We start from the raw sequence: 27100 nt of genomic DNA, 5'->3' as shown, positions 1-27100 counted from the left end.
TATTTTACCAGTTTTAATAATGAATATTAAATCCAAGTATCCGGTTTTAATTAACCCATTAGTTAAGTGCAGGCAATGAACTAGGGAATAATGATTACAAACCCATCATCAACATAACTGACTTCTGGTAAGCTGGATATGTGAACAACTCATACATTTTGTCTACTTATATTACAAAGTATATATTAAAATCCGTATCCGGTAAAACATAGGCTGCGCTCGATTCGCTGTCCAGAACGTTCCGCACAGTCAGAACAGCAATAAAGTACACTGAAACAGTGTCCGGAACTTGTCCGGGCTGTGCCCGCGAAATAGGTGGTGCAGCTGGAACAGTGACGTCACAAACATGGCTTCCTCGAACTTTTACAGATGTAATTGCGGCGTTTTCTTCTGCACATTAGCAGCAGCAATGCAACACAGATGTACTGAAGCTGGTAGGTGAATCATATCCTCCAAATATGAGACTTTCAAAGTAAAAGCATGACTTAAATAACTCTGAATATTGGCTATTAAATGGAAGATACATTTGCATGAGTTGGCCATACAATGTACATTACTTCATGTGCTGTAAAATTAGTTATATTACTCCATTCAAAAAAATATTGCATTATCATTAGTACACAGAAGCATGGATCGTTTTATTTTAATCACAAACAAATCGGTTGTAGGGAAGTATAACTGACTGCAGAGGAATGTTTGAAAGATGCCTAGGTAGGCATCTTCTGACCCCCCATTCGTCTGCAAAGTCAGTTATGCATCGTACAGTGCCGATTTTTTTTTGTGATTAGCCCCCGTTGTCGGGACTTTACTTCACAATAAAGGGATTGAATTTACATTTTAACATCATATGATATGTGTATATATATATATTTCCATGGAATCCGGGTTAAAACGGCCTCACTGTAAAAACGGCCCCACTACAGAAACGGCCCTACTAATAATATATAATATAACAAATGTTTATTATTATAACCGTAGTATTCCGTGGCTGATATCAAGAAGATATTGCATGTTAACATTTTCCAAACATTAGCATTTGAATTATTTAGTAGGAATAAAGAACAAAATGACGTCGGAGTTTTGTAATGTTGCACATATTCATCTATTTCAGAAAAGGTAAGCAACGAAAAATTATATAAATATTATCAGAGAAATGAGTAATTCATCATCTACATCTATGTGAAATTTAAATAATTTCCATTGAAAAACGAAGTCTTAAAAATCATCGAAAATTACATACAACTAATACATGTCTTAAAGTGTTAAAACGTACAAAATACGCTAGGGAAAAAAAGCTTTATACATGTATATAGATTAAATGAAGACAAACACAAAACATCATTTAACTCTCTTGTTAATTCTTTTTATTAATCATCATTTCATTGCAATATATTGTTTTAAATTATCAAAATTAGTTTTAATGATTAACAACTTAATGCGATACTAACTATCTCTGTACAAGCCCTACTTTGACTATATACAGGTAGGGCCGTTTCAACTGGGGCCGTCACTACAGTGAGGCCGTTTTAACCGTATACCATTTCCATGCATCAATACAAAGTGAAACTGACAAGTTGTTTTGATGTACAGGTGTAGATATTAAAATGTAAATCAAACAATATTATTGTGAAGTAAGGTCCTGACCCCAAGTACCTGTGTGTCAAACTGCAGTCAGTCTCAAAAACAAAGATAGCACCACTTGAATGTTACAGAGCCATTGAAACCACCTTCATACTTTCCCCCCAGAAACAGATGTAGATCTATGCTTACATGACAATGACATTCATATTATTTTACACTCACCTGTCTACCTGTTCATTAACAGTTGCTGGTGATACTGCTACATGCTCGAGTGCCAGCACCACAAGTTCGAGAAACATTGAAGATGTTGGAGACAGTGAGGACAGGACAATGTTTGAATGCGATGTCTGGAAAGGATGGTTTTTGGACATGAAGATTTTTGACCGCCATGACTGTATCATGAATAACGGTGATGCTTCTAACGAAAATCCGCTTGCAGCAGCATCATCATCAGAGAAAGGTAATCCTATAAGCAAATGTACATGGAACAGAAAAGCAACCCTGATGCTTATTGATTTATACAAGAAACTGGAAGAAAGTGTTTCATCTGGTAAGAAAGTACTTTGGGAAAAAAATAGCAAAAGAACTGCAATCAGAGGGTTACAGTTTCTGTTGTGATCAAGTTTCTGGAAGGTGGAAGTCTCTAATGAGAGCTTACAAAAACGTTAAAGACCACAATAAGAAAAGTGGCAACAACCCAAAAACCTATGAGTATGAGGAAGAACTGGATGAAATTTTAGGCAGAATCCGTGTATAGTACCAAAATTTACACTATCTACCAACTCATCAAAGAGACCCTTAGGTGATGATAGTGATGATAATAATGATGATGATGATGATGATGAAAGTGTTTCAAGTAATGAACCAGGAAAGATAACCCTCCAAAACAGCAAAGAAAGTCAAGCGCGAATGAAATTGTTGAAGTTTTCAAGAGCTATATTGCTGATCAGGAAAAGAAACAGAAGGAAGAAAGGGGTATGAGGGAAAGAATGCACAAAGAATGAGTGTAATGACCAGTCTAATACAAGTACTAAAAGGAAAAAATGAAGATGATAAATAAGAAAGTAAGGATAGAATATATGCTTATTACATTATATCTATAGGAACAATTCATCCACCTTCATCAGTTCATAGAATTTCAAAATGACTAACTTGTAATGGCTAGGCATGCACAATTACAATATAAAATTTTATCAAAAAAAATTGTATTGAATTAATTCTGATATTGTTGTTAAATATGTATATTTTATTTGTTTGTTACCTAACTGTTCGTTGTAAACTCTTTTTGATCAGATTTGAATCAGATTCAGTCATCACAATTTGAATGATAAAGATAAGCTTGTATCGCTTGACTGCTGTTTTTAGTATCAGTTAACACTTAATTACTTTTTTTTCTCTCATCAGAATGTGTTGTATGCATGGAAGATGGAAAGCATCCAAATTGTGTTTTCGTGGACTGCGGTCACTTGGTTGTGTGTATGGACTGTGGATCAATATGCAACACGTGCCCAGTTTGTCGGGAGGAAATAAAGCATAGAATCAAAGTGTTTCCATGAGTTTGTAAAACAACAGCAAATATGAAACAGAACTTTTGATTATTCACCTGAAAATTGTGGAAAGATTGGGTGTGGTAAAATGGTTGTTACGTTTCATTCATTATTCTCTTGTTTACTCAGACAGGAAGTTTTTTAATGTGGTACAAGTTAATTGTTTTTATTAATAATTAAACTCATTTGAACAATTTTCTTACATAGTTGATATATATGGCCAGATGCTGCTTCATAAAGGATGACTTTACTTATGGATGTCTTTTATGCTGCAGGCAATCCGGGCCTCTTGTGAAATGTAATTATTTTGATTTGCCAATAAATGTACCCACTATGTGTCAGATGATTCAGGCCCATTTTGACTCCTTTTCACTGTATTCAATCAAACATTCCATTTTTTGTTGGGTTTTTTTATATTTATTTTACTATTGTGCCAAATTTATATGAATAATATATTTTAATATTGTGAATGTCACCAGCTGTAATGCATCTCTGTTATGCTTACTCGGGTGTTATATCTACATGTGATATTCATTACATTGTTTTTAAAGGAAACAGATAGTTTCTTAATCTCATTCTCAGTTTAAACATTTTGTTTTTTTCAAATTGTACAAGACAGAGGATTTAGTTTGCAAATATATAAACATTTATATATATGCAGTATGTTCTGATAAAATGTACTTACATTTCATGTCTTGGAATTAAAGATTTGAAACTCTTAATATTTTTTTGATCATTTACTGTTCACATTTGGACCAGGTTTCACAAACATTTGTAATCCTTTTGTCTTATAAAAATGTAACTTAAATCAAGATTTTAAGTTAACAGGTCAAGAAAGGAATACCTGTCATGTCTATGTTTGGTTTATTGAGCTTATTTACATCCTATCAACAGTTTGTGAAGCTTTGGTTGTAAACATTAAGGATTTTGCCCCATTAATACTAATGCAACAGATGCTGGAATGACAGAATACTAAGTTTCTTCAAATGAATGACCTTGACCCATTTTCAAGTTCACAGGGACAGATGAGGTAAATCTTCAAATACATGTATCTTCTTCTCTATAGCTAAATGACCTAGAATGATGATATTTGGCCTGTTGCCTGCCAGGATGAAGTGTTCCAGGTTCATTAAAGTGAATGACAGCTTTTCAGGGTGACTTTGGTTAAAATTTCAAAATTTTGTAGTCTTTGTCAGCTGACCATTGGGACTTACATTCCAAGAGGTTTTACATGTTGACATATAAATTAAAGGATGAAAAAAAATTACACCCAGACATAGTGTTTATTTATCAACTATCATTAAAAACAAGTCAACAATCTGATCTGTACTAAGTAAGGCACACTTAATAATGTTTCTATATTGTGACTTTTTTAATTGCAAGTCACATGAAACAGTTTTTAGCTGGAGCTGAAAACTCCAATTCTTTATTTTACTTCTTCCAGTTACCACAGATATGAGACATTCTTCTTGCTATAATGTCTCGTTTGATGACACCTTTATCAGGGGTTGACACTAACTTTTTTACCATGGTAGCCCACCGGGCTACCAAAATATTTTTTCAGGTAGCCCTGCCTCAAACTTGGTAGCCCGATAATCAATCCACCATTTTTACTTGTTTTCTTGTTATGAAATTCAAAATAAAAAACAAACAAGTTCTAAGCAGAGATGATTTTTTTATGTAGTTTCAGAAAACACTTGACTGTTGTTTCATAACATCTATAAACATCTTGTAGGATTTTTGCTGTAGTTCAATCAAATCCCTGTGTGACATTTCATCACTTTCCTCATCACTGCTGGAGTTGTCAAGAACTGTAGATCCTACATCATCAACGTTCTCCAAAGGCTGTTCATCAAGATAAATGTGATGATCATCATAGCTGATGTCTTCCTCCACAGAAATTTGTTCCTGTGTTTGTGGATCCAACACTACCATCTGCTTTGGAATGTTACACCGCTGAATTATAATAAAATGGACATAAAGATTAAGGCATCAGTTTCAACAGAAGTTTCAGCCTATCCCAACACTAATGGGGAATGTTTATTTTCAAAAGTGATAACTGTTTATTTGACTTCATGATTAGCAACTAGGAATCATTTTGTTATCATTTTCAATTATGTAAAAATTCTTTAAAATTCTTCTACCTTTAACTCATCCTTGTAGAAGGGACGTCTGGCTCTCTGGCCCTGTCCATACCAGAGGTTAATGGCTGGAAGGGGATCAAAGGCTTCAACTTCTGCTGTCTCCAGTGTGACAAGCATCAGGTCACACAGATTGTCCTCTCCTAACCGTGACCTCCAGTCATTTTTTACAATTTTCATACTACAAGAGTACATGGATACCATTAGTCACCGTCCAACAAAACCAAAATGTTGGAATTACTTCAATCCAAACAATTAATTTTAAACAACAGTATATCTGAAAAAGAGAAAAGAAAAAACCCACCAGGAAAACCCTCTTTCTGCCTCAACAGAAGACCCGGGCAGTGTCAGGAGGTAGTTGAAGAGCAGAAAAAGATTGGGAAAATCTTCCCCAAAGGCTTCCTCAAGTTCTGTCAGTGAAGATGGTTTACCCCGCTTTCTGAAAATACATAATCCAATGAAATGAAATATTCCAAATGTCATTAATATTTATTACATTACACTTAGTAAAGATAAGATTGTCACTGAAAACATGTTGGTATTTTGAAGGCAAGCCTGCTTACCTAGATACCAATGTTGTTTTAAGTCTTGTCCACTCGTGTTCAATATTCTCTAGATGTATGTCAGGGCAGGTTCCTTTTAGAGCTGGGCCACAGCTTTGCAGTAATGAATGCATGTGTTCATCCCCAAAATCTTTAAAGGACAATACATATCATTTCATCAATCAGCTCTTTGAAGTTTTATAACTAATTCAACATACATACACGTGTCTGTAGAGAGAAAGTAATCATCATTCATACTTTAAACCCTTGTCCTTGTCAGAGCAATTACAATACATTAGTAGTATAATAATGAACAATAATATTAGCGCCATATTCAGGATATTACATTGTTTTGTACAGCAGCTCTTTACCTATATCCAAGTTCAGATCTCTAGGCCATGTTTTTAAGGAGAGGATGGAAGAAGCTTTAAATAGGTTTGAATCTCCTCCAAATCTTGCCTCAATATTTACAATCAAGTTGTCAAGAAGTTTGTCTTTTCTGGAGATGAGGGAGTCCGAGAAAGACATGTTACCAAGGGATGACATCACTTCTCTCAGGAATGGACCATTGCTATGATTATTAGTAAGATTTAGTAGGGAAAAGCAGACATGCAGAAATAATAGGTAAGCTAGACATTGGTGCATTCAGAAATATAAGTTTCAGATATTTCATATCTACACTACAGAATACTGTGAAATGTTAGACAGAAAGCTATCAATGACAGACTAGCAGCTATAAGTTAGTGCAGTAATTGATAAAACACTCAATATTGTATTGACCATACCACCATGAGCAAGCACTAAGCAAAGTAGGCGTGCAATTAGACATAATCATTTGAATAGCAAGACACTGTCAAGGATCAAGTACCTTGTTTTGTACTTTTTCAGTGTTAAAAGGACACATTCTATTTCCATGGTTATATCCGCGGTTGTGCTCTCCCTTTCCTGTATGGCCTGTGAAAGGTAGCTGAGGGTGTTTACTACATCCATCATGAGATGCATCCAGTAGTCTGTTTGCTTTTCCTTTATCACTTTCAGGAAGTTGCGGGCTTTGGCACTAGCTTCCTTGGATGGATTTTGTTGCATCTGTGATTTCAATTGACACATTATCATTAGTTTAATTTATGGGACTTTAGTCTTATCATTCAACAGCTAAGGTCATTTTACAAAGTCAAGACAACATGAATATAATTATTTCATTATAGGAATATGACTAAAAGAATGAACAACAGTTGTAGATAGTTTTCAATCTTTCCATCTTAGACATAATTATAATATACCACATGTAATTACATATTCAACTACTAATCTAACTTAAAATCTTACCCTACATAATGAACTGTTCCTGGAACATAATACAAGAAATAGCAGACTTTGATGACAGACAACACCTTTGTAAGATAGGTGTGATCATAATTACCTGCTCAAGATGAAGGACAATGCTTTCTGATCCAGCTTTAAAATTCTGCAAAGCACGTTTAGTGTGCGGTAACCACCTGGTCCCTCCTGTGCGTGATGGTACATAGGCTTTTTTCCCAATTGACTCGGCAGCCAGTTTCAAATTGCTCCTGTTTAAAGGGCTGTATCTGGAAAAAAACAGTCAGAAGAGGAGAACGTTATGAAATCATTTATACAAAATCAAAATACTAGACTGTACATGCAGCATTGCTAGCTTATAAAATTAAGGGACATGTGGCCAAGTGGTTATGATTTAGCAGGTGTAACACTTTTAATCACACCTTTGGGTAGCATGTTTTTGAAATGAAAATCAGATTCAATCATCATGTGGTACTGCAGTACTTACTATGAATGTACCTATGGTAACTGTTACAATTGGTATAATTACTTTATTCTACACTCAAAAAGTAATGTCTATTATTTTAAGCCAGTTATAATTAACTACTCACTTGTAAAATAAATACAAGTTGGTCAGGAGAAGCTCACACTTTTGATGTATTGGGATGTCTTTGATGGAGTCCTTATATGCCAACTCTAACCTAAGGTCAAAAAAGAAAGGAAACTATATTTTGTATAAACAAACTTTCAAAGTTGCAAAAGTAGTTCAGATCTGTAAAAAAATCTATTCCTTTTTTTTATATTCCATAAAAATAACATTGATCACAAAGACTGCAGATTACTTGAAGCTACCTTATGTATACTGAGAGACTTACTATACAATTCTTTTAAAATTCAATGATCAATTATTTGCACTTGCCTATGAGCAGAACAATGTATGGCTTTCAAATATGGTCGTTCTGTTTCCTCCGCCATCCTGACCACTACACCACTTTTCTTCCCCAACATAACTGACGCACCATCCGTACCCATTGCCACAATTTTTTTTCTCCATGAGTCCCCAAACCTCCTATCTAATAAGGAAGAAATTGCCCTCGTGATGTTAGGTGCATCGGCTTTTCCTACATGTTTCAGACCAGCAAAGAAGGTAGATACCTATATTAAGAGACAAAAGAAGTGATTCTTTTTTTTTTTTAGAATTATCAAGATAATAATTGGTCATAAGTAAGACAAGAAATTAAAGTTACTAAATCATTAAACTTTGGTCATTTTCTTTAACTAACTGTTTTGTGGTAAACATTGAAGTACTTAATGGACTATTTTCATAATTACAACATCTGATATATGCAAAAATGTCAAAGATTAGCATTATGTTCAAACTTTACATTCTCAGCTTGGAAACAAGCATGTATTGTTTTGATAGGAGACAGTCAAAATTTGCAAGTACATCACGTGATCATCTGGAATTTCAAACTGGGCGAAAGACATCGTGAAAATATAAATGAATACCTTGCACATGAACGATGACCGTAGGTAGACTATTTCTGTTTCCTTTGATGCACAGTCTGTGGCTCCATCAGAAATAATACTAAGGAAAGGGGCTTTCTCCACCAGTTCCTTCTGCTCATGTCTGCGAGTGTCAGCAATGGCAGCTATGAAATGTTGGCAGTATTTATCTGTCCTGTATGCGTTTCCTATCTGAGTACCCTTGGCCTGATCCAAGTCACACAACTTAACAAAGTCTGTGAAAGGCCTTCTTGACTTTGCTACAAAATGAGCGTTTCTAAACAATGTACATAATTTCCCCACTGCAGCCTTGTTCATCATCACAAGTGTTTTTTCAGCTTTTGATGTTCCTGGCATTGATGTAACTGCCTTTTCCTTCAAAACTGACCTACGGTGACTGTCTGACTGGTCGTGTTTTTTTATTGGATCAAGCCTGAAATTATTTGTCCCTTTCACGAAATTATTACTATTGCTACTGTCGTACTTTTGACATACCCGACAGTACATTTTCCCGTCATGAAAAATTAACCAATTATAGTTAATTTTCCAGTTCGACTGGAAAGTCCTCTGTCTGACCGCTTCATATTGCAATGCCTTTTTTGTGACGCTTTCCTCTGGTGACGTCTTCGTCTTCTTTAGCTTCTTAGGAGGAGGGGTGCCGTCCAGCCACCGCCACATGGAAGCCATGATTGGAAATGTCAGAAGTTCTCGCTGTCAATCTAGCGCTTTCCGTGCTCAGCGGAAGATAGCTAGAAATTCAAACGCCCGAATGACGCTGTGAGATACTCCAAAACACGCTTGAAATGACGCAAGACGTAAATAATGTGAACGGGATGGTTCTACATTTAGATTTAGTTTTGACGACCAAACACGGACGAATTCGTTAAATAAATGTGGGTATACTGAATTGGTATATTTTAAAAGATTTGGTAGCCCGCCGGGCTACTGGGTATGGGATCTTTGGTAGCCCGTCAGTTATTTTGGTAGCCCCGGGCTACCGGGCTACCGCTAGTGTCGAACCCTGTTTATTGTCATTTTCATGCATATGCATGGCTTGTTGTTGGGGACAGTCTAGTGCTGGATCTATTTCCAAGTAATCATCATATTCATCGTTGTGGATTAAACAAATGTTATGCAAAACACATGATACCATTATTATTTTCACCGCAGTTTTAATACTTTGAGTATCCAGATAATTTAGTCGCCTAAATCTGCCTTTCAGTAAGCCGAATGCTCTTTCTATCACAACTCTGTTTGCAGACAGCATGTAATTGAAATTCTTTTGTTGATATGCGAGATGTCCATTATCTCTAAATGGTGTCAAGAGCCATCTACGAAGGGGATAAGCGCCATCAGCAATTATATGATTGCCGTTACACAATAATAAACCATTCTCCCACAGGTCAGAATTGCGCAACACCCTTGCATCGTGGCAGCTACCAGGGTATCCTGCAAAACAATCTGTGAAGATCATTTCTGAATTACACTCAGCCTGAAGGTGAAGAGAATGGAACCTTTTCCTGTTGACATATGTCTGAGCATTCTCTTTTGGTGCACGTATTGGAATATGAGTTCCATCCAGGGAGCCTTCAATGCCTGGAAATCCATTACGTTGTTCAAATTTGTCCACAGTTTCCTGCATAGATTGATTTTTCGGCCAAGAAATAAATTTGCGTTTTAAATTTTTCAATATTGCATCAATAATCCGTCTTCTACATAAAACCACTGATGACTCGGATATCCCAAATCTGTCAGCTATTTTAATTATGCTATCTGAACCACCAAGGTACCACAATGTCACATATAACTGTTTTTCAACTGCAATAGGCTCTTGTGCACCAGTTCCACCAACTACTAGCTCCGGGCAATCTTTAAGATAGCTACTCATTTTCTGAAAGGTTTCTCGAGACAAACGAAACATTCGTCGAAACTCTGTCTCGTTGTACTCTGGTATTACAGTATCAGCATAATTCAAAATCCTTGACCTTGGCTCTCTCACAACACTGAAATTGAAATAAAAAAAAATCAACTTAACTTTACAATAAACACAACGCCCTGAATCTGTATCAAAATTTTTATGAAGTGTGTAGTGATATAATATATGGAGACTGATGAATATCAATCAAGAATCTATTGATTATTATTTATGTATGGTAGCCCTGCGTTTTGGGATAAATAAATAAATTTTATTAGAATATCATGTAAATGCCACATGTGAAAATTGTAAATTATCTCTTTTTGTAGTCCGAACACTGCGTGTCGTTTAATTGTCTGTCAGAAAAATCATGTTGCTGGTGGTTCTAGCGTGATAGAAATGTTGTGTGTCGACAACGGGAAGATGCAACGTACTATCTTAGATAGGACGAAAAACAATCTAGTTTGATTCACTTACGACACAGTGAATGAAACTTACCAGCAAGCACAATATGCAGCCATTGCCACACCTACTAATTCATCTACTTTGAAATTATCATCGTCTTCATCCATTTCTAAAGCTGACAACACAGAAGTTACGGCGTTGGTCGCCATATTGGAAATACACTTCCCGTTCCAGCGCATTCGATTCGCACCAGTTCCAGTGAATCGAGCACGACCATAGTACAATGCATATTTTGGGTTGACGAATACTATATAATGATTGGACTGAAACCGTGATTTGACAACAATCCTAATCAGTATTCTCAGCTATTTGTTATCCGTTCGTATCAGGGCAATATACATATATTTACTCACACATACAACCGACGCAGACGTGACACAATGAGTAGCAACGGCACATCACCCGTACAACATAACAAATCAAAGCAAGGGATACTCTCAACGTACACATGACCACGCAGTATACCTGACTATCATATAGTACACATCACTGAAAGTAAAAACGATGAGGTATTAATAATATTTAACAGGGTGCCACATATAATATAGGTATCATTACTAATATATATATGCACTGGGCTACATATTCCCCCATCTGTGCAGTACAGGAAAACATTCAAAACCAAAGCTTCTCAAACTTCAATATTTTTTCAAACTTCCTTATGACCAAAAAATACATAATATAAGAAACTAAAAATCCAGAAAAAGTAAATTATAATTAAATGAAAAAGGATACGAAATGAAATATCCGGAATTAAATGGTAAGGGAAATAACTCTTCAGGTACAATTTAACTATTAAAAGTATTCAATATATATTTAGCAACTTGACCATCTCATATAGTTTGTATATATAACATCCCGCCCCCTCAAATGACTGCATAGGGATAGAAAATCCTTTGGGTTTCCCCACATCTTTTTCTGTTGAAAAGGATTAATTGTGCTTGTACAACGTCTGCCAAGTCATCTAGGCCTTTGGAGTCAACACTCTCTTTAAGTCGTCAGCTCTTTTCTTCAGATAAATTGTTAGCCTTTTCTCATCTTCAGCCAGTAGGACATACTGGGGTTTGTTGAACTTAGAATTAAGCAATGTGGTTAAGGCATGTGATGAAATATTTTCTGCCCATTCCGATTCATACAGCTCAAGGAATCCTTCTGCAGTTGCTAAAACTGTGTCCTAGTTTGAATGGGGAGAAGCAATGTCATAAACATGAGTTTCTTCGTTATAGCCTGCAACTTGCTTCAATCCCTTCAGAAGCTTATCCCAGTTGCCAGGCAGAAGGCAAGAATAGAGCAGGAGTGATTCTGACGGAAACATCTTTCTCATCTGAATTAGGAATCGTCTAAGTTCCCTCATGCGTTGTGAAATATATTGATGTTGATGGAAATTATGTCCGTTTTTGTTATATAGTCTCTCACCGAAAAGTAAAATCAGGTCATTATTCTCCGCAGCCCTTGTGATGGCATCATTCTTCATTTTTGTAAGAATGTTGTCAAACAGCTGGTGATTTATAACAGTTTTCCACTATTCACCATTTCTCTGTACCATGCTTTTGCTTTCTGGGGATCATCTCTGCTTTTGCAGCTTCTAGTATGTTTCCAATGATAGGTTGGAACAAGCATGCCTAAACAATACTTGCAGGGAACATATTTAGTCATGCAATTCTGGTTTGTCCTTGGTCGATATTTAGGTATTACCATTCCTTGTTGGTTTTTCATGATACCGATATTGTGATTGAAGCACCTCCGTTGACGATTTCAGCCCACAGGCTTTTCCTTGCTTTCGACTTTTCAAACAGGGCTAATACCTTGGCAACATTTGAATGTACTCGGGTATAATGTCGTGATATACGGGCATACATTCGGCAGCAATACATGCAGGAATGGAGTTTGTCACTTTTTCTGTTGTTTGTAAGGGTTGCTTGCTGGGTGATGACGTTGTTATTGCTTTTGTCAGCAACCAATAATATCTCGCGTAAGGGAAGAAAGTTGTCAATATAACATAGTACAGAACTCACTTGTAGCTTCATAGTTTCAACATGACACATATCTTGACATTAATCAGAAACAATATCAACTTTTTAAAATAAATTTTCTATGCTAAAAGGACCAAGTTCTGGTGAGCTAGAAAGCATGTTTAAGAAGTTTTGCTTTGACTAATATGCCTATAATAACTAAGGTTTATACTATTACTGACAGTGTGTATTATATTTAAGCTTGATTCCGAATATTTGATATTGATCTATCTTTCATTCAGCTACAGATTGTCACATCCTGACAAATTGTAAACAATATTTTTTTTGAGAAAACAGAACATGATGATTACTCTACACTTGAGTCTGGTTAGATGAAAAATAGTTCACTTACACTGGCTTTAAAGATGACTGCATCATCCTCTTCTGATACAGAAGGAGGAATTACTGACTCGAAATTTTCAACTTCTAAACTGTTATCCTAAAGTTATTCTAAATAAATAATTAAAATGATGTTTTGGTAAGAGGACTGAAGCATTTTGAAAATGTGATGATTCAGTGGATAATTTTCATGAATTTCTGTGATTGTCTTTTGGAAGCATGGATCCATCATTTGAAAAAAATCTGAAAATACTTCCCTTTCTAATTTGTTTCCAAATCTGAAATCAACGCAAAAACGAAATTGTGAAAGACTTGAATCCTTAGTGATTGGTTTCGTAGGTTTACTGCCTTTACCTCGCTTTGAAACAAGAACCACAGGGCTTGTTATAATAATTTCCTCTGCCTCATTAACTGGTGCTATGATTTCTTGGTGCAAGAGTTCATCCAGCTGGTGCCGTAAAACTTCTCTTTTGTCAGGGGAAAGTCTGTATGGTGATTGATGTTTTGGTTTGGCATCCGGCTTTAAGATTACAACCTGTACAAATTCCCTGGGATTCATACAGTACGTTTGGCATCCGGCTTTAAGATTATCCTGTGAGTGACAACATCGGTGTAACCTAAATCAGGTGAATCAGCAGTAACAAACAGTTATGTTTCCATAAGAGAGCTTTGAGCTGTGACTGGTCTTGTGGAGACAAATGATCAGGCATATCAAAGTGGGAAAAGTAACTCTCTGATTTGTTGTCCTTAGTGGAGGTTAACCGGATATTTTGAACAAAATTATCTGATAACCGAGAACTCTCATCATCTATTGATGTGTAAGTAAAGTGAGCTAGAGTCTTTCCCTCAAGAAAAGTTCATAATTTTGATTGGAACAGAGTTTTCACGAGAAACTGTCACTAACGTCATCGCAATCAAAAGATGCTGGTGGGAACTATATGTACAACCTGTACAAATTCCCTGGGATTAATACAGTACGTGGTTAGGAACTTTTCCCCAAATTACCATTTCTGAATTTTCAGGTATAGTGGTTCTATGTAGGCATCTGACAGAATATTGTCCAAATGAATAGGAATGCTGAGAAAAGTCTAGGATAACACCTTTTTCTTGTAAATAGTCAGTTCCTAAAATCAAAGGATGAGATGTTGATGCCAAGATGTGAACTGGTATATTGTGGGTGTTGCCCAACACATTCACACGAATAGTTGCTGTACCAATGAGAGTTATAGCCTGATTGTTTGCAAGAGTTACTTCACTATTTTCAGAGATTTCAAATGCAAATTTAAATGTTTCAGGTATATGTGAAAAGAAATCCTCACTGATAATATTTAAGGAGCTGCCCGTGTCCAAAAGCTCTGAAATTTTAATGTTATTGATAGTTACAGGAAGGAAAAGAAATTGTGGTCTGGTTGTGGAAGACGCAGCATGATGCTCTACATCGTTAGAGGTTGACCCCATATTGGCTGTATTTACTTTCGGGGTCCTGAGGAGCTGAGTCGATCTCTCCTCAGGTTGTTGTAGTTTCCCCGGTGATGGTCACTGTGAGAAAAGGGCCGTTGCTGAGGTGGCAGGAATTGGCGGCACTGGAACGCTGGGTGCCCAAACTGAAAGCAGATCTGACACTGAATGCCAGAGGCGGACTCACCAACTCCAGTCCAGTTGCATTGTCTACGTAGGTGGCCAATACCATAGCAGGTAAAACATTCCCTCTGATCATCCTGATTTGAACTATGAGTTCTAGCTGCATGAGGTAGACGTGGCTGGGAATGTGTCCGCTTCTCCATGGTTAACACTGACACCATTTCTGTTAAGGATTTAACTTGAATTTTAAGTTCTTCTATTTCAGATGGACGTGGTTTTGGTGATGTAACAGCACAAACTGGGTTGTCCGCCCTTGCTCCACAACTCTCCGCCATTTTTGCTTTGGATAATGCCTGGTCTAAAGTTGTTGGAGAACCAGTGCCAACATACACTGCTAACTCCGTTGGCAAGCCAGTTATAAATTTAGCCATTAGTTCATTTTCTGACTTGTTCATCATTTTGCCCTTTTCAAGAACAAGGCCATAGAAATCCTCTATTGGTTGTCCTGGAAGGAGTCTCAAAGCTTGGAAATTGGCACTTTCAGAGAGCATGTGGGGATTCTGCCAGTCTAGTGTGAGGAATCTGTTCTTAAATGCTTCCAACACTGTATCCCAGGTTGCTTTCTGTTTTGATAAGATTATTACACCAAGTAAGGGCCGGGCCTTGTTAATGAAGATGAAACGCGGCTATCTTCCATGGAGAGGAATCAACATTTATCAATGTAGCGAAGGAATCAAATTCATTTAGAAACTTTTCTCCATTTTCATGGGGATACCCAGTGAATTTTTAACAAGGTATTGACTTTGCCATACTGAAACTCAAAGAATTTAAAGAAGTATGTTCATTTAGGTCAGGACAGGAAGTGTCATAAAAATTGTCTGCTGAGAAATGTAACCCATGTAGGTCTGACAGTGAAACATCTGAGAAATTGTCACTTGTAAAGACACTTGAAAATGATTGAGGATTGCAAAATACAGATGTAATGTCAGAATTGGTATGGGGGTCAATAGAAAGTTGATGTTGGTCTAAAAAATCATCATCAAGAATACCACATGTGTCTATATCATTTGTGTCTGTATCATTATCAACATCTGAGTCAATAATAGGTTCTGGAGATATTCAGCTCATGACAAATGTTGACGTTACATTTGTTGCATTATATTGTTGGTCTGTTAAATCTTAAAACATAATAACAACTGCAGTGCCTGTACATAGAGCTATGTCGGCCGGTGGGCTTTCAACATTTAACTGCTCTGTGTAAACAATTCAAACACATACTCAAGAACAATTACTGATGGGTGGTGGGCTTGCAACCTATGTCGGCCTGTGGGCTTTCAACACTTTAAATGTTCAACAATCTGTGATAAACCTCCAACACTTTCACCTCCCAAAGTCTTGGTAGACAGTGTCGTGGATGAATACCATCATACAGGTTATAATAGGAAAAATGGGACGTTCTACCACGTGACCGATGAATGTGCAGCTGTGTATGGAGGGGTAAATGAACTCCTGTATGGGCACAATTAAATTCACCAATAAATGCATTAAGTCTTGATACAAAATCCTCAAATGACTGTTGATGGTTTGTTGTTACAGTAGATTGTAGATTGTAAATTTTTGGGGGGGATTGTGCCAAATAAGATGAGAGCTGTTGGATTTTGGCAGAGAATTTCACTTTCAATGTCCGAAATGGTTTTAGTTATAGAACTAAAGCATGTGTTTCGCCCACAGATGGAATAGTTGCCGATATCATCTGGTATGTCATTAATACCTACACAGATTATGTATAGTTTGTGGCTTCTATCCAACTCCAGCGAATCTGGAATCGCTTAGTAAAATACACCTGCTGTTCATTAAGACAGCGATAAAGAACAAAAGTCAGAAAATTGGCAGTCGGATGTATGTTCACACTATACTCAGTGATCTGGTGATACTGGGACGAAACAATTGGCAACATTCAAAGGGGCAAACACCGTCCGATATGAACATTTACCTCAATAAATCAGGTAGTCTAACATAAACACATAAATGGGGAAATATACTGACTCAGTTTGGATTCTCCACCATGTTGTGTCGACTTCACATAAATAAAAAAAAATCATCATTTGTTCTCAACACCACGTGTATTCTCCTTTTTCTTTTTCCCTCTTCACACTCTGAAGAGTTCAGCAAGTGACTCACAGAGTTATCGCCCTTCCCCCAAATTCCCAGACCAGTACAATCATAAACATAACAGACTTACTAGAGCAAATTATGGTGTTATCGACCATTTCCCACATAAAAGCTTCATTAAAATTCACATGGTCATTGCAATGCCTGTCAAACACCCAACATAGCCGAGAAACACTTTTTCGGAATATCTTTCGTCTTTATATTAGTTTGTCTTGAGCTTTGAATTGCACAGAAATAACCTAGATCGAAGTTGAGTAGCGGCGAAAGTCTGGATCAACGTCGGCGTTACGGAGGGGGTTAACGGGTAACTATTACCGTGTGGGCCCTTTTACAATTATTTAAAAGATAGTTTGTTCATGTTTGCATAAACCACTATAGTACAAATATTGTTTTTAAGTTACAAATGAAAATTAGTTGGTTTGAAAACGTCTGACCTTGAAAGGAGGTGGGTCGATAATACCCACACAAAATCCTTTATTCTTGGTATTATCAACCCTCCGTGAATCAAACATCAAAGCTTGAATGTGTCGCCAAGGTTACCAAACAAAGTTACATTAAATAGTGCGTATAACACATTGTGAAGTATATCACCTATTCTCAGATAAACCGTTGTGTTTTAGAAAATACACAAAAAAGAAAAGCCTTAAAATGTGTTTCAAAGTGATTTATTTTTAAACCTCAAGCTCAAAAGATGTTAAATACGAAGATTCAGAACTCGAGCTCCCAAGATAATATAATGGCTGACAGTTGGATATAACAGACTAAATTGCATTTGTAATCTACGAGATGTTGGAACAATCTACAACTTTGAACTGATGTGACAGACAAGTACAAGATTCAACATCACCAATGTTTCTGATTAGAGCTTTGATATGTTTACCACAAAATACAATAATTAACATTGTGAATAACTATATCTGGTCTAACAGGACCGACAGAATACAGATAACACTAACACGTGTAGCCGCCATGATCTACTGTATTCGACTGAAGCACATGGTACCACATAGGTAGACACAAAATTGGGATTGGTATCCTAGCGAGGCTGTCACAATTATGCGGAACGAATGCATATATATATATCTTGGAATTAATATGGAACGAAATGTCATCAACATCCCCTTTTCTTTAAGAATGGAAATAGACATCAAATTTGGCACTTATTGTTAGCACAGTTCTTGAGGCTTTAATAAATTGTATAAAACTTATCACCAGTATATTACTAGCAGTAGTCTTTGGATGCAGCAGTATAAAGACAGTTCTATAACCTTTAACAACTAAAATGTTCAGAATTACACCATTACTTTATGAGATTAATTCTTTGAACATTAACACAAAATTAAACACTTGAACTTGAACACAGTTCCGGAACACCTAAAAAGTAAAAACTGGATCGAATTGCATCAGTCACACATCACTAGCGCACATAGTCCTTCAAATAGGCTGGCTCGCGAATTGTCCTTGCTGGTCGTGATGATTGCATAATGCCAGGCTTGGCCTTGGGTGCACTCGGAGTGTCTGATTGTCCAACACTGGTCGCGATCGGAGTATTGTTTCCAGGCGCGGTTTGCTTGGTACCGATATCGACATCACGCGAGTCGTTGCGGCCCACATCCTCGTTGTTGACGACCACACCATCGTATTGAGATAATTTGATAGGCTCACTTTTCACTGGACGTGTTGGCGTGTGATCACGAATGTTCACGTTCACTGTAGTTGTGCGTAGATGAACACGATTTCTACGATAAATCGCACCATTGGGAGTTTGAAGCGTGTACGACCTATCAGCCACTTCATCTATTATCTTTCCTTGTCTCCAGATATCAGACGGGAATTTCTTGTAGTACACATTCTGTCCTTTCCTCAGTTTCGGGAGTACTCGAGACTTCTTGTCGTAGTTACGTTTGACAATATCTCTACGGGACTGTCTACGGGTCATAGCTTCGACGTCACGCGGTTTTTGATGTATTGACGGCAACATAGTGCGCGTACAATGTCCGAACATCATTTCGGCAGGACTCTTGCCAGTGTCCTGCCTTGGAGTATTTCTCAGTTCCAAAAGAGCTTCATATTGGTCAGATCCATCGCGCAAGCACTTAATCATCATATGTTTGATGATCTTTACGGCTGATTCTGCCTTGCCATTACTCTTGGCGTAGTTTGGTGATGAGACCTTGTGATGGATTCCCCAGGATTTAACAAATTTGGCAAAGTCGTGGGAGAAGTACTGAGGTCCCCCGTCCGATACAATTTCCGACGGTACACCAAATCGGGCAAATTGCTTCTTCAGCACATTTATTACTTTGTTCGAGGTAGTTGACGTCAGGTGCTCGACTTCAATGTCGTTGGAGTAGTAATCAACACTGACGATGTAATTACGCCCCTGAATTTCGAACAAATCGGTCCCGATCTTTTCCCATGGAGTACCCTCTGTATGTTGTTTCAAGCTTTCCTGCGGGTTACTAGGTTTGAGTTCTTGACATGCCTTGCAGGCATCTGCCATTTGCTTGATATCTTTGGCCATGCCGGGCCAAAATATGGTGCCTCGTGTCATAGGCAAGATGAGCACTATGTAGTCTGGCTTTCATGTCCGCGCGTAACGATTGCAGGATCACTACGGATTCACCTTTCATCACAATACCATCATGATATCCTAACATGTCGCAGAAATCAAAGTAGGGTCTCCCAGCAGCGGGAACGCTAGCCTTGTCACTAGGCCACCCACACAGAATCAATGATACGAGTTCCTGCATCCCAGGATCCTTTTCAGTAGCCTCACGAACTTCCTCGAGTCTTGCATCGGGAATGTTACTGAAAGCATTTACAGACATGATTCTCGGTCGCGGTTCAGTTTCAGAAACCAGTTCAGCTCTGCTCAACGCATCAGCAATGGTCAGGTTCATTCCTTTCACAAATTGGAATTCGAAATCATATTGGTTCAAACGCACTAGAATGTTCTGTAGTCGTTTTGGCGCATCACTCAGTGGCTTTTTCAGTATCGATGCTAACGGTTTGTGATCATTTTGGATTGTAACGGCTCGTCCATACGTGTACTGATCAAAACGCTCGAGACCAAAAAGTATTGCCAGGGCCTCCTTCTCTATCTGTGCCCAGTTTCGCTCAGATGTCGTTAGGGATCGTGATGCAAATTCTATGGGTTGTCCACATTGCATCAGTACGGCGCCAATTCCATGTTGACTACTGTCGACCTGAACAACGACTTCCTTGTTGGCGTCGAAATAAGCCAATACGGGTGCTTTCGTGAGTTTGCGCTTTACTTCGTCGAACGCGGTTTGACAGTCTTTAGACCAGTTCCACTCCACATCTTTGCGCGTCAATGCACGAATGGGTTCCAAAGTGATCGCGAGGTCTGGTAGAAACTTGGCCATGTATTGCACAACTCCGCAAAATCGTTTCACACCAGAGACATCCTCGGGAGCTGGCATCTCCATAATTGCCTTGATCTTCTTGTCATCGGGCTTCACACCATCACTGGTTATCGAGTGACCATGGAATGAAATCTCACGTAGGCCAATAGCCTTTTTATCCTCATTTAGAGTGATGTTCTGCTCCTTACACCGCTTATAGAGAGAGCGTAGTTTCCGGTCGTTGTCGCGATTAGCTGCTGAGTCGTCGCTTCCGCAACCGGCTACAATGATGTCGTCCGCTATCGTGAAGACTCCATCTAAGTCACCTAACGCTTCAGTTATTTTCCTGTGGAAAATTTCGCTGGACACCTTGAGTCCGAAAGGTAGTCTCGCCCAACGAAAACGACCGAAAGGGGTTATCATGGTTGTGAGCTTGCTAGACTCCTCGTCAAGTCTCACGTGCCAATATGCATCCTTGACATCTAGCTTGCTAAAACATCTAGCCTTGCTTAACTTTGGCAATACATCATCCAACTAGAGCTGTCCGGTTATGGGAATTGACCTTCGGTTTCGGTTTCGATTCGGTTACTTGATTAAAAGTTGATTCTCGGTTTCGGTTTTCAGTTTTATTCAACAATAGATCTATAACTGGTTCACAACTTGTGAGACAATAAAATAAATAACAAAATATGATATTCCAACTCAAACATGAAAGAGAAACAAAAAATATACCACCTGGTATATCAACAAGAATGCACAAACCTATCAACAGTAACAAGACAGAAAAAAATAATAGAAAATATAACAGGTTTGGTTTCAGCTATAATGAATATGTTATAACACAGTCTGGAGTTTCAAAATTCGAAACTTGTTATGGAGCTGCAAGTGTGCAATATGGTTCAAAGAAAACAGTAACAATAATAACATAGGCAAGACTACACTGACTAACACTTCTTGTGCCATGAATGAGTATTGAACAAAACTGATTTTTTGAACACATCAGGGTGTTAATTTTCCTTCTCAACCAAGTCAGTACCACAGTTCACTGTCGCAGGTTATGTCCGAGAAAGGTAAGTTGCTCAGCAAAAAATGGCTCAAGACAGGATCTTCGATTGGAGATGATGAGACCAGATTTGCTGAACATGCGCTCGCTAGGAACAGAGGTGGCTGGTATCGAAAGAAAAACCTGTGCCAACTTTGCAAGGTTTGAGTACCTAGTCTTGTTTGTTTTCCACCAGTCGAATGGAGATTTCTCAGGTTCCAAAAGTTCCTCACTACAAAACAACTGAAGTTCATGTTCCATCTTTTCCCGTAGATTATCAGTTGAGTGCTCAGAAGCAGTCTGCTTCTTCTTATCTACCATTTTCTTGAATATTTCCCACACAGTCTTCTTTGACGTCGTAGCAGTCTCTGATGACTCAGTCGCACTAGCAGACTGCTTTTTGATGTCAGATTCACATGCACTCGGAGTTTCGATAACTTGAGGATTCTTAGCATTGTCTAACATCAGCTGCACTATTTCTTTTGCTGTCCGGTCTCTGGCTGTGTCATCATTGAACCCATAATTCTTGAACCTGGGATCGAGGTATGTGGGTATTGCAAACTCAAGCTTCATCTCATATTCAGGCCATCTGGCATTGATGTTGGCATGTATCTGCTTTCCAAAGTCATTCATTTCAACGTCTTTCATCTGCTCATTCAAAACGTGCAGGACTGGGATTATCATTGAGCTTGTAGCATATCTAGACGCAGACATCATGTTTGTTGCATCCTCAAATGGTTTCAGGGCACTTACATAACTTGCAGCGATCTTCCACTCAGATTTTTTAAGATCATTTATCTTATCGTTCGTAGCTAATACAGCGGTTACTGATTCTCTTTGCTCGACTAGTCTCTCCAGTAAATAATACAATGAATTCCACCTTGTTGGGCATTCACTCTTCAGACGATGCACAGGCACACCCAATGATTTCTGCTTCTCAGCAAGGCTGTGTGTATCCTTTGCGCTTGCATGAAAATGTTTAGTGATAACTTTAGCCTTCGCAATTACTTTTTCAAGCCCAAAGAATTTCTTGACTGCATCGTTCACAGCAAGTTGTAATGTATGAGCAAAGCAATTGAGAGGAACGAACTTAGAAGATGGAAGTTGTCTCATAGCTGCTTGCACATTTGATGCATTATCTGTCACAACATAGATCTTCAATGTCCTTTCGTTATAATCTGGGATCCATACGTCGAGGCAGGAAAGTAGAGCTTCAGATATGTTCACTGCTGTGTGTGATTCAGGCATATGTGCAACATTTAAGCAGTAGTCACTGATGGTGAAGTTATCTGATAAGAAGTGAGCGGTCACTGCCATGTAGGCATCTTGTGCTACTGAGGTCCAATGATCTAGAGTAATGCCCAAGGACACACAATCCTTCAGTTTTGATTTTATCACTGACGATTGCTCCATATATGCCTTTGGAATTAATGAGTCTCTTATGTATATTGTAAGCTGGCTGAAGGCAATGAATGAATTCACGAAAACCCTGGTCATTTACGATGCTGACAGGCTGAAGGTCAATGCATATCATTTCAGTTAATTTTTTATTACAATCTCTCTGTCTCTTGTCCTGAGAGCCCCACTTTTTGTCCTGTAGGAAAGGCACCATTTTTGTTTGTTTACTTGATGTTCCTGGGGATTCGCTGGGGACTGCTTCATCCTGGAAGGAGCAGAATATTCCCAATTATAGGTAGGGCCTATAATATATTTGAAATATGAATTCAAACTTAAATTCAAACAATCCATCTATTTAATTCATTCATTCAAATCTTTTAATTTAATTCATTTTCCATATTTTTATCTATTTACATATATTATTATTCCCATATATTATTCATGTCTGGGTACGTCTCTTTAAAAGTGTGGCCATTTCGAAACGATCTCTCAAAAGAAAGCTTTTATTTCCGCATGCATTTGATCGTTCATATAATCCATTTTATGAAAACGGCCCCGTGTACTTTAGACTGCAAGAAACATTGCCCGAAAGTCTGTATTATTAGGTAACTTGAGTTGAACACACGACTGTTTTTTTTTTCTTAGAAACTTACCTTCAATTTACGCTTCAGCGATGCCTTCTCTTCGAGAGCTTTTTTCAGCTGTACTGCTTCGGTTTTATGCGAAGTTTCGATATGTCCCGTGAGATTGCTGGTATTACCATAACGTGCTGCAACCTTTTTACCTCCCGGGCATAATTTACATTTAGCGAATGTTTCATTTTTTCCTAGTTACTCGAAATATAGCCACACAGGACTGCTTTGCTTGACGCTGCCCGCCATAACCACGTTGTTACTGTTGATACCGAAAGTACGGTTATTTGTGCGCATGCTCGGTTCGTATTTCCGGTTTTTTGAGACTACCGATATCGAGTTGCCTTTTCGGTTAACCGGACAGCTCTATTAAAGAAACTACAAATATTTCCTCTAGATACATATATTTACAGTAGATTCTGCACTAGTAGCTGGACTTTAAAATAAAGTTCTTTGATGATGATCAGACACATCAATTGTGTGGTCTTTTTTAGCTGTTTAAAACCCACAAGTTTCCATTATCTATTGCAGTCGCTAGAGGTGGAGATACTTTATCAATGGTGATCAGAAATAATCTTCCTTTGTGATTGTTTACAGCTGGCATGAACCACAGACTTGTCTCCTCATCAAATTGACAGTCCACACTTTGCACGATGCTTGCAATCCGGGACATTGAACCACTTATTTTATCATTGTGGAATAGGAAATTTTCAGTTTGACCTAAAAATAAATATTTCCCAGGAGAAAGATTTAGGCATCCTTCTCCTCTGTCAAGTTCAAAGTAAACAAAGCTGGAATCTGTCTTGGTTTTAAATTCTCACACTCAAAAACAGTTTGTATGCATTTTGGTCAAATTCGGAAACATCACGACAATCCAAATCTATCTCTCTGTGGTGTACCCATTCTGGTTGATGAGCGAACAAAATCCTTTTATTTTGTTTATTTGTAATTTGATCAATATGTTATATCTGGTAGACCAGGCATGAAAACTATATTTACGGTGGACTTTCTTTTGAAATGCCTTTGGAAATGCCCGCCGTGCCAACGATTAAAACCCTAAAACATGAGATTCTCAGGTTAACATGTATTAGGAAAGCTAATGAACTGAAGTCCACCCTGATATGAAACTCAGCCAATGGGGCATTAGATTGTGGCATTTCCATGACAAAATCTGATAGAATATGGATAAAAAGGATGGGAGATTTTGGGTGGGGAAGAGAGCTCACTAGCCTCATGGACAGACACAGAGAGCTCACTAGCCTATGGACAGACAGAGAGCTCACACACCATATGGACAGACAGGTTACACCATGATGAACAGTATCATAGGAGTGGGTATTTTAGTGTATACCTAAGAAGTACAAGGACAGTTCTGATACGAGACACAAAGCGAAGTACTAGTATGAGTATATGAACTCTATATGTTGGTGAGATGTTGCTTTTGTACATGTAACATTATTATTATTCAACTTGCCAACAAGTACTTGTGTTTATGCTTACTGTGTTACAGAGGGAATGAAGCATATCTTCAGCAAGACCATGTGTAACATGAGGGAATCGTCATTGTCATGTGAACATCTATACTCCACGAGTGCAGGAAACTCAACACCACCTGTAACAGTTTGGTAAAAACCAAAGGGGCAATGGTTAGGCCGAAGTGAGAATCTACATGCTTATTGAAAGTACTCAGATTGATGATTGGGTGCCAAACACCAGACTTCTTCCGTACCAAAAACATTCTAGAGTAGAAGCAGGGTGTACATCCCAACACTGGAATCTCCTCGACCTCACCATTGGGAATCCCCAAATCCTCCGACACCACTGATAAGGCCCAGCTGTCTTGAGTTATTTCCCTCCACTATGTGAGAAATGAGGCCAGACGACTGCTTACCGGATGTTCCGGTAACCGTACATCTAAACCAGATCTGTGTACCCTCATTTTATGTCATCAGTAAGATGAGGACTTGCAGTCAGTATTTTCACATGCTTGTCAATTAGATTATTTATGTGTGATCATTTCAAATACACCCACCACATAATTGTTAAATACCCTTCAGAAATGTAGTAGTTGTTGGTTTTATTTAATGTGTTTATTGCTAGTCAAATAATGACATAAGATGGCCTTTCAAACAGCAATACAATTACAATCATAATACTACTCCAACTACATATGCATTCTAAAAACATTTTATTTCAAATTCACAATTTAAAAACATTTTGAAAATTGCAATTTGAATTCAAAAACTTTTATAATATGAATGTAAGTTAACTGTAGAAAAAACACAATAAAACAATGAACTTGACCTGAGGGGATTACCTCTTTTTGTCTCTTTATTTTAGTTTATTAAGTTTATAAACAGGTTCAACTTTTGTTGTGACTAGATTTAGACACATAATAAGCAGATTTCAGTCTTTTGAGTGTTTCCCTATTAAAGCCTTTTTTTAGTTTGGCCTCTAAATCAACAGGTCTTGCCTTCAGAACTTGAAGTGATTCTAGTGTAGAATCTGACAGTGCACTTCTCTGGTCTATTCTGTTTTTCCGCGCCGTGCTGAACACACTCTCACAGTGAGCACTGCTGTCGGGAATAGTCACAATTGCCATCATTACTTTAGGAAAACACTTGAACAACTTTTTTTACCATTGTCACCTTTTAAGTTTTCAATTTCTCCGCAGGTTTAATCCAATCAATCTCTGATGCATGAGTGGATATCTTGGGATTGATACAATGCAAACTCTTCCATGAGTTTGTCCTTATCTATGTCCATTGATGTTAACAAACAAGGAAATTTATCCAGTAATATTTCAAGATGTCCAGACTTGGCTGTCAACTGCCAAGCTACATCTGACACTTCAGCATACCGAAGAACTGGTTCGTTGATTGGAAGTTTTTCCTTGATGTAGTCACATTCTGTTTGGAAGAAGCAAACAAGCATCACTATAAAATTCTTTAATCATGGAGTCCCTCAGCTTGTGATATTTTTGTTTCTGATAAACTCCTTTGCTTCCTCTCCAATGACTAGGTCAGTTCTTTCTTTGATGTTGTACTGAGAATGGAAACTTCATCAACAGGTTTGCCATAATTCATGGCTGCAGGTTTTACAAACCTTAATAACAGTGTCCTCATAAGATGATGTAGAGCATGTTTGAGTGTGTGGACTTTTCAATCCTCTGCCTGTAGTTTCTTAAGAATTTCATCAAACACCTTTATAGTGTAGTAAAAACATCACATACAGTTTGTTTGTAGGAGACCTTACAAAATTGAAAATATTTTCTTTTGTGCATAGGAGACCTCAGTTTGTGAAGGAGTAATGCTTGACTTATCCCCCTTTCCTTTCTGCTTCATAGCCTGTTTTTGTAGTTTTGTGTCCAGGATTTCTTTCTGCTGCTTAAAGTAGATCTTCAGATGAAGGAGGCGGTCAACGCATCTGAAAAACACAAGGACAAAAATGACTATCAATAGCAACTTGACAGGGTACAAAGTGGAATAAACATACATAATTATTAATATCAGTAATCAGTAATTGACAATTCTTATAAGTTAACACATTGATAATATCATGTA

General features: G+C 37.8%; 4 protein-coding genes and 1 pseudogene across 4 annotated transcripts; 1 reads left to right on the top strand and 4 right to left on the bottom strand.

The window, feature by feature from the left end:
* Positions 1 to 346: 346 nt before the first annotated feature.
* LOC132563953 (uncharacterized) lies at positions 347 to 2641 on the top strand (annotated as a pseudogene).
* A 1918-nt stretch (positions 2642 to 4559) lies between these two features.
* Positions 4560 to 11172, bottom strand: LOC132563950 (putative nuclease HARBI1). Its single transcript, XM_060228706.1, has 3 exons — positions 11027 to 11172; positions 9634 to 10616; positions 4560 to 4624 (listed from the first exon to the last, which is right to left on the bottom strand). The coding sequence occupies exons 1-3, from the start codon at positions 11170 to 11172 to the stop codon at positions 4560 to 4562; spliced, it is 1194 nt and encodes a 397-aa protein (XP_060084689.1).
* LOC132563947 (zinc finger protein 862-like) lies at positions 4815 to 6339 on the bottom strand. The gene is made up of 5 exons (XM_060228704.1): positions 6183 to 6339; positions 5833 to 5962; positions 5574 to 5708; positions 5273 to 5450; positions 4815 to 5084 (listed from the first exon to the last, which is right to left on the bottom strand). Exons 1-5 carry the CDS (start codon positions 6337 to 6339, stop codon positions 4815 to 4817), a joined length of 870 nt encoding a protein of 289 aa, XP_060084687.1.
* LOC132563944 (zinc finger protein 862-like) lies at positions 6643 to 8139 on the bottom strand. The gene is made up of 4 exons (XM_060228701.1): positions 8027 to 8139; positions 7719 to 7808; positions 7232 to 7397; positions 6643 to 6897 (listed from the first exon to the last, which is right to left on the bottom strand). Exons 1-4 carry the CDS (start codon positions 8137 to 8139, stop codon positions 6643 to 6645), a joined length of 624 nt encoding a protein of 207 aa, XP_060084684.1.
* A 10335-nt stretch (positions 11173 to 21507) lies between the features above and the next one.
* LOC132563948 (E3 SUMO-protein ligase ZBED1-like) lies at positions 21508 to 26139 on the bottom strand. The gene is made up of 4 exons (XM_060228705.1): positions 25905 to 26139; positions 23559 to 23689; positions 23009 to 23170; positions 21508 to 22926 (listed from the first exon to the last, which is right to left on the bottom strand). Exons 1-4 carry the CDS (start codon positions 26137 to 26139, stop codon positions 21508 to 21510), a joined length of 1947 nt encoding a protein of 648 aa, XP_060084688.1.
* Between the last annotated feature and the right edge of the window lie 961 nt (positions 26140 to 27100).

The sequence above is a fragment of the Ylistrum balloti genome, unplaced genomic scaffold (assembly GCF_031769215.1).
Source record: "Ylistrum balloti isolate Yb309-2 unplaced genomic scaffold, AGI_CSIRO_Ybal_v1 Utg371934, whole genome shotgun sequence".
Classification (NCBI taxonomy): domain Eukaryota; kingdom Metazoa; phylum Mollusca; class Bivalvia; order Pectinida; family Pectinidae; genus Ylistrum; species Ylistrum balloti.
This window is presented reverse-complemented; position numbering and strand designations above follow the sequence as displayed.

What these genes read in the sequence shown, in the direction of transcription:
- LOC132563944 (XM_060228701.1), bottom strand. Translation starts at nt 8,139, where the DNA reads ATGGGTACGGATGGTGCGTCAGTTATGTTGGGGAAGAAAAGTGGTGTA. An exon ending in ATACATTGTTCTGCTCATAG is followed by an intron (nt 7,809 to 8,026) that starts GCAAGTGCAAAT and finishes TTTTGACCTTAG; the next exon opens with GTTAGAGTTGGCATATAAGG. An exon ending in TTGTCCTTCATCTTGAGCAG is followed by an intron (nt 6,898 to 7,231) that starts GTAATTATGATC and finishes TTGAAATCACAG; the next exon opens with ATGCAACAAAATCCATCCAA.
- LOC132563948 (XM_060228705.1), bottom strand. Translation starts at nt 26,139, where the DNA reads ATGGCAATTGTGACTATTCCCGACAGCAGTGCTCACTGTGAGAGTGTG. An exon ending in CGCTGAAGCGTAAATTGAAG is followed by an intron (nt 23,171 to 23,558) that starts GTAAGTTTCTAA and finishes TGCTCCTTCCAG; the next exon opens with GATGAAGCAGTCCCCAGCGA. An exon ending in ACCTTCAGCCTGTCAGCATC is followed by an intron (nt 22,927 to 23,008) that starts GTAAATGACCAG and finishes TTAATTCCAAAG; the next exon opens with GCATATATGGAGCAATCGTC.
- LOC132563947 (XM_060228704.1), bottom strand. Translation starts at nt 6,339, where the DNA reads ATGTCTTTCTCGGACTCCCTCATCTCCAGAAAAGACAAACTTCTTGAC. An exon ending in AAAACAACATTGGTATCTAG is followed by an intron (nt 5,709 to 5,832) that starts GTAAGCAGGCTT and finishes ATGTATTTTCAG; the next exon opens with AAAGCGGGGTAAACCATCTT. An exon ending in GCAGAAAGAGGGTTTTCCTG is followed by an intron (nt 5,451 to 5,573) that starts GTGGGTTTTTTC and finishes GTACTCTTGTAG; the next exon opens with TATGAAAATTGTAAAAAATG.
- LOC132563950 (XM_060228706.1), bottom strand. Translation starts at nt 11,172, where the DNA reads ATGCGCTGGAACGGGAAGTGTATTTCCAATATGGCGACCAACGCCGTA. An exon ending in GCTGCATATTGTGCTTGCTG is followed by an intron (nt 10,617 to 11,026) that starts GTAAGTTTCATT and finishes TTTCAATTTCAG; the next exon opens with TGTTGTGAGAGAGCCAAGGT. An exon ending in TGAAAATGACAATAAACAGG is followed by an intron (nt 4,625 to 9,633) that starts GTTCGACACTAG and finishes CCCCTGATAAAG; the next exon opens with GTGTCATCAAACGAGACATT.